A 6798-nucleotide genomic window follows, 5' to 3' on the forward strand; every position below is an offset into this window, starting at 1 on the left:
TTCAACCCCCTTTTCTAAGTCTTCTACAACCTTCAATTGGTATCAGGAGCCAAGGTCTCAAGAATCAAGTTTCACCGCTTGGAGCAAAGGTCCAATGGCGAACAACTTGGGCACAACCACAGTTGCCTACACTTTAACAAAAAGTCAATAAAAAATGAGGCCTCCCTTCTTCAACGGGAAGAACTATGCCTACTAGAAAGAAAAGATGTGAATCTTCATCCAATCCATTGACTACAACATATGGAAGATTTTTGTGAGCGGCTCCAAGATTCCAACAAAGACAATGTTGATGGAGTGGTGACTCCAAAAGAGAAAACTAAATGGAATGATGATGACAAAAAGAAAGTGGAGTTGAATGCTAAATCCATTAACCTTCTACACTACGCTATCAACTTTGAGGAGTACCGAAAGGTGTCTAGATGCAAGACTGACAAAGAAATCAGTGAGAAACTCCAGGTTACACATGAAGGCACCAAACAAGTCAAAAAAACAAGAATTTATATGTTGTGAAAAGAGTATGAGATGTTCAACATGAAGGATGGAGAAAGTATTGATGAAATGTTTGAGAGATTCTCAATCATAATAAACAACCTTAATGCTATGAGTTTAACACACACAGAATAAACACTAGTGAGAAAAGCCCTTAGAAGCCTCATCATAAAAGAATGGAAAACAAAGGCCAATGTCCTAGTCAAAAGTAACAACCTAAGTCCCATAACATATGATGAGCTGAGAGGGAAATTTCTTACCTATGAAACCACACACACAGACCAAGACTAAAAAAAGGGGAATAGCCCTTAAGTCATAAGTCGAATCAAAAGAGAGTGAGTCTAGTAACAGTTTTTCAGATGATGAACTTGTATTTTTTCCTAGGAGACTTAGAAGGCTAATGAGAAACAAAGGCAAGTACAAGGGCTCAAGCTCAAAAGAGTACAAGAAGGACATCAGTAAAGTGATTTGCCACAACTGCAAGGAGGCTGGACATCTCAAATACAACTGTCCAAAAACTCAAGAAAGAAGACAAAGAAAATAAAGAAAAGAAAAGAGTGCTCATGGCATCTTGGGAGGATCTTAAAAATGATTCAAATGAGGAAGAAGACTCTGAATGTGAAGCTCAAATCTGCTTCATGGCTGGTGAGGATCAACTTGATGAGGTAAATTACTATGACCTATCCATAGATGACTTACATGTTATCATAGATGATCTCACCCTCAATTCTGAAAAATTGCTAAACAAATACAATAAATGCAAATCTAAAAAAGAAATGTTAAAAGCTGAAAATGATTTTTTGAAAGAAAAGGTGAAGCAAACCGAATGTGCTTTGGATATTATTGAAGAAAATAGATTGCTAAAATCTGAACTTGAAAAACTAAAAAGAAAGCACATTATGGATCTTTTTTAAGAGCTTATTGTTGAAAATGAATGATTAAATGAAATGATTAAAAGATTGAATAATGATTTAGCAAAATTTGCTCAAAGTTCTAGCAACTTGGACAAATTACTTGCAAACTAAATACCATTATTTAAAAAATCTAGTTTAGGATATGTGACAAAAGATAATGCAGTTTTTGATAGTTCTTCTACAAAGTTCATGGCCTCTTTCTCGAAAACAAAGTCTATCATCAACAAATCTGATTTGGGACATGTTCCCACCTATGAAGAGGAATTTGAAAAACCCTATCCTGATGAAATTACATCATCTTCAAGAACCGAACCTATATCAAATAAGTCGGGTCTGGGCTATGTCTCAAATAATGAGGTTGCTTGCAAAATTTCACAATTTCATAAAAGAACCTCTTATTCAAGAAGTCCATATGGTTTCAAAAATTCTGATTTGAATGGTTTTGTAAAAAGAAACAAAAATAACAAAAATGAGTTTGTCAAGAGAAATGGTCATTCCTAAAAAATCAGAAAACCTTAACCTTTTAATAATTTCCAGCTTCAAAATTTAAATTGACTTCAACAACATGCTTTAGGAAATCATTTCCTTAATTGTAAGAAAGCTGGTCACTCTTACTTACAATACTTCATTGAAAGAAGAAAAGTAGGAAACCAAACTTACAATGTTGTTTGTGACTTTAATGCACTTGAGCAACCAAGGTGGATTAACTTTAAAGGATCCAAATTAATTTGGATACCTAAGGTTACTTGGGATTTTATGCTGATTTGCTTAGCATCCAAGAAGAAAAAAAGATATGTGGTACTTGGATAGTGGATGCTCTAGGCACATGACTGGAAGGTCAACTTTCTTCATCAAACTCAACAAGTATGATGGAGGTTTTGTGACCTTTGGAGATGATGAAAAAGGTAAAATTATTGCTGTTGGAAAAGTAGGTAACAATCATTCTACTTTCATTGATAATGTCTTTTTGGTTAATGGTTTGAGACATAATCTTTTGAGCATAAATCAACTGTGTGATTTGGGTTATTTGGTGATATTCAAAAGATTGGAATGCTGTGTTGTGAGTAAAAAGACCAATGATGTATTGTTTGTTGCTAAGCGTTGTGATAATGTGTATGGACTTACTCTTGATGAACTAAAGGATCAACATTTAGCTTGTTTTCATTCTAAAGAATTTGAAAAGTGGCTATGGCACAAGAGATTGTACCATGCTAGCATGTTTCAAATTAACAAGCTTGTCAAGAAAGTATTAGTAAGAGGTCTTTCTTTGAGAAAATTTGACAAAGGCATCACTTGTGATGCTTGTCAAATCGAAAAACAAACAAAGAGTTCATTTAAATCAAAAGACCACTTGAATTGCTACATATTGATTTATTTGGTCCAACAAGAACTCAAAGCTTAGGTGGTAAATATTATGGTTTGGTAATTGTGGATGACTACACTAGGTTTGGTTGGGTTTTATTTCTTACACACAAAAATGAAGCTTTTCGGTTTTTGAGATTTTTAGCAAGAAAATTCAAAATAAAAAGGATTTAAAGATTGCCTCAATAAGAAGTGATCATGGAACTGAATTTGAAAATAATTTATTTGAATCCTTTTGTGGGAAATTTGGAATATCACACAATTTCTCTTGTCCAAGAACACCGCAACACAACGGTGTTGTTGAAAGAAGAAACAGAAGCATTCAAAAAATGACAAAAGATATGCTTTGTGAAAGCAATGTTCCAAAACTCCTTTGGACTAAAGCTATTAACACGGCTTGCCACATTTTGAATAGAATAATCATAAGAAAATTCTTGAAGAAAACTCCATATGAACTTTGGAAGGGTCACCCACCAAACTTGAATTACTTACATATCTTTGGATGCAAATGTTTTGTCTTAAATAACAAAGAAAATCTAGAAAAATTTGATCCAAAGGCATATAAATGTTTATTTGTAGGATATTTCACAACTAGCAAAGTCAATAGAGTTTATCATCAAGATGCTAGAATTATAGAGGAGTCCATACATGTTATCTTTTGTGACACTAACTTGGTTCAAAGTATCTTGAAAGATTGTGATGCAGGAAATCAAGTTCAGGGCAAAGAAGGAGAATCCAAAAATCAAGAGAAAGAAATTTCTGGGCCATCTGAATCTGATAAAGCTGCTGCAAGAGATTCTGCAGGAGACAATTCTATTTCGTCTCATGAATCTGGCAAAATTTCCGACAATACAACTTTTTTGGATCCTACAGTGACCGAAACTACTCCTAAGTCTACAAGATTCCGTGAGTGGAGATTCTTAAAGAATTATCTACATGAATTTGTCATTAGGGATGTTTCTCAAGGTGTTAAGACACGTTCCTCTACAAGAAAAGTAAATGAAGAAAAAAATTTGGCTTTTCTCTCTCAAATTGAGCCTTAAAACATACATGAAGCTCTTAATGACCCTTCGTGGGTAAAGGTTATGGAGGAAGAGCTTGGTGAATTTGAAAAGAACCAAGTTTGGACACTTGTTTCAAAGCCAATTGGAAAGAAAGTGACTGGAACCAAGTGGATATTTAGGAACAAATTAGGAGAAGATGGTAGCATTGCTAGAAACAAAGCAAGACTAGTGGTGCAAGGATATGATCAAGAGGAAGGGATAGACTTTGATGAATCCTTTGCCCCTGTTGCCCGAATGAAAGCCATAAGACTTCTTCTAGCCTATGCTGCTCATTGTGGTTTCAAATTGTATCAAATAGATGTGAAATGTGCATTTCTAAATGGCGTAATTGATAGAGAAGTGTATGTAGTACAACCACCTGGTTTTGAAAATAAGAAATTTTCTAATCATGTCTTCAAACTCTCAAAAGCCCTTTATGGGTTGAGACAAGCTCCTAGGGCTTGGTATGAAAGACTTAGCTCTTTTTTTTTTTGAAAAATGGATTTCAAAGAGGCACAACTAACACTACTCTATTTATTAAAAATTATAATGATTCTTTCATTTTAGTCCAAATTTATGTTGATGACATTATTTTTAGATTAGCAATAAGACCCTTTATACTAAATTTGGAAAACTCATGACAAGTGAATTTGACATGAGTATGATGGGTGAACTTAATTTTTTCCTTGGGCTTCAAATTAAGCAAACTAAAAATGGCGTTTTTATCAAGGTTCTGAGAACCGGACCGGTCATTGAACCGGTCAAGTGACTGGTTCAGTGGTTCATTGGTCTAACTGGGGTCGAACCGTGGTTAAACCGGTTTAATTAAATATACAGTGAAATTATAAAAAAAATTCAATATACAAATCACAACATTGAATATAGCATTGAAAAAAAATCCAGAATCTAGAATCCAAAAAATTCTATATAACATTCAAAATAAATAAAAAACTCAAGCAGATTTTGAGTGAACATCGGATTGCAAAAGAGCATTTTGTACTTTCTGTAACAAATAAACCACACAAGCAACAATCAACATCCATTGAAAACAAGATCATTCATTCATAACAAAGTTCTGTTATAGGGTTTGGACCAACAATGGGCCTGAACACACACTTTATCAATTGACATAGAAAATTATCTACCGTAGTACAAAGTATAGCAATGCTATTGCACACTAAACAAATTGAAAATTTCTGTAAAATGCAAATAAAAAATCCAAATTTCTTGTACAGCATTATGTTGTTGTTGATGATCATTTTGTGACTGTTCCATCTAAATTGAACAGCGCAGAATTGAAAACAAAATGAAATAGAAGAACAGAGCAGAGCAAAATTCTCAAATTCAACATACATCAAATTAATTCTCAAATTCAACATGCAACAAATTTATTTAACATTTCATTAATCATATAATAATTGATATATTGAAGAAGAACAGAAGCCAGGAATAAAAACAGCGCGGCGGTGAGCGATAACCCGCGGCGAGCCGTGACGGTGACGGACTACCCGCGACAGTGACCCTCGATTCACGGTGTCGGTTCTCCTTTGCATGCAGAAGCTCCAGCCTAGAAGAGCTTAGGGTTGGGACTTTGGGAGTGGGAGTGTTCTTGCCTTCTTGGAAGAGTTTAATTGATTAGTGATTAGGGATTTAGGGTTGGCTGCAACGCATTCTTCACTCTTCGGCATTTTTCTTTTTTAAAAAAAAAAAACCAAACAACGCCGTTTTCATTGACTGGGGAAAAACCGGTACTTGAAGAAATCGGGCCGGTTCGACCGGTTTTCTGACCGGTTTTTGGCAGCACGATTTTATAGGTGGACCGGACCGGTTAGGTGACCGGTTTCTGGTTAACCCGGTTGAACCGACCGGTCTGGTCCGGTTTTCAGAACATTGGTTTTTATTCATCAAAAGAAGTGTGCCAAGGAACTAGTTAAGAAATTTGGTATGAAAAATGTCAAACCCATGGGAACTCTCATACACCCTAACTCAAAGTTAGAAAATGATGAAACTGAGAAAGATGTTGATAAGACTAGGTATAGAGAAATGATTGGATCTCTTATGTACCTAACTTCCTCTAGACCCGACATTGTGCAAAGTGTTGGAATGTATTCAAGATTCCAATCAAAACCAAAAGAATCACATCTTTCAGCAGTTAAAAAAAATTATTAGATATATTCATGGCACATCCAATTTTAGTTTTATGGTATCCTAAGATTGATGAATTTTCTGCAATTGGTTATTGTGATGCAGACTTTGTTGGAAATAGAGTGGATAGAAAGAGTACATCAGGCATATGCTTCTTTCTTGAGAAGTCTCTAAACGTCTGGTCAAGTAAGAAGCAGTCCACAGTAGCATTGTCCATTACAAAGGTTGAGTATATCGGTGCTTCTTCATGTTGCTCTCAACTTATTTGGTTGAAAACCCAACTTGCTTATTATAAATTAAATGCTAAAAATATTCCCTTGCTATGTGACAATATAAGTGCCATAAATATTTCCAAAAATCTAGTCTTACACTCTAGAACTAAACATATTGAGATGAGATTTCACTCAATAAGAGAATTTGTTCAAAAAGAAAATATTAGCATTCAATTTGTTAAATCAAAAGATCAATTAGTAGATATTTTTACCAAACTTCTAGCTGAAGACAGATTTTGCAAGCTTACGACTAATCTAGGGATTTTAAGTCATGATTCATTATTTGCGTATTGCTGATGTATTTGTTGAAGTTTTTATCTCTCAGGTGTGGGTGAGACAATTCTGGACAAATAAAGAACCATCTCTCTGAACATCACTCTCTGGGCTCATTTGCACGATCTGAAACTTCTGGACCAACCCTTCAGTTCAGAGTTACGTTGGTCTAATATGTTTCCTTAAACACTACCATCTCTGAGCCCAATGAGTGTTACATTATCCGTGTGATATTTTGTGTTTTGTCTTTTAGTGAAAAAGTTTCTTTTAAATCTGCTTTGTTTTATTTTTTTTTTTGTT

The 6798-nt window shown here is 34.7% G+C and overlaps 1 protein-coding gene across 1 annotated transcript; it reads left to right on the forward strand.

Annotated features, from left to right (window-relative positions):
* The first annotated feature begins 240 nt into the window (after positions 1-240).
* On the forward strand, positions 241-6560 carry LOC110276478 (uncharacterized). The gene is made up of 4 exons (XM_052251685.1): positions 241-442; positions 3471-3760; positions 3848-4272; positions 6551-6560. The coding sequence occupies exons 1-4, from the start codon at positions 241-243 to the stop codon at positions 6558-6560; spliced, it is 927 nt and encodes a 308-aa protein (XP_052107645.1).
* Positions 6561-6798: the final 238 nt, after the last annotated feature.

This window comes from Arachis duranensis, chromosome 1 (genome assembly GCF_000817695.3).
Source record: "Arachis duranensis cultivar V14167 chromosome 1, aradu.V14167.gnm2.J7QH, whole genome shotgun sequence".
Lineage (NCBI taxonomy): Eukaryota > Viridiplantae > Streptophyta > Magnoliopsida > Fabales > Fabaceae > Arachis > Arachis duranensis.

What these genes read in the sequence shown, in the direction of transcription:
- LOC110276478 (XM_052251685.1), top strand. Translation starts at nt 241, where the DNA reads ATGGAAGATTTTTGTGAGCGGCTCCAAGATTCCAACAAAGACAATGTT. An exon ending in CAAGACTGACAAAGAAATCA is followed by an intron (nt 443 to 3,470) that starts GTGAGAAACTCC and finishes ATTGTGATGCAG; the next exon opens with GAAATCAAGTTCAGGGCAAA. An exon ending in CACGTTCCTCTACAAGAAAA is followed by an intron (nt 3,761 to 3,847) that starts GTAAATGAAGAA and finishes TCGTGGGTAAAG; the next exon opens with GTTATGGAGGAAGAGCTTGG.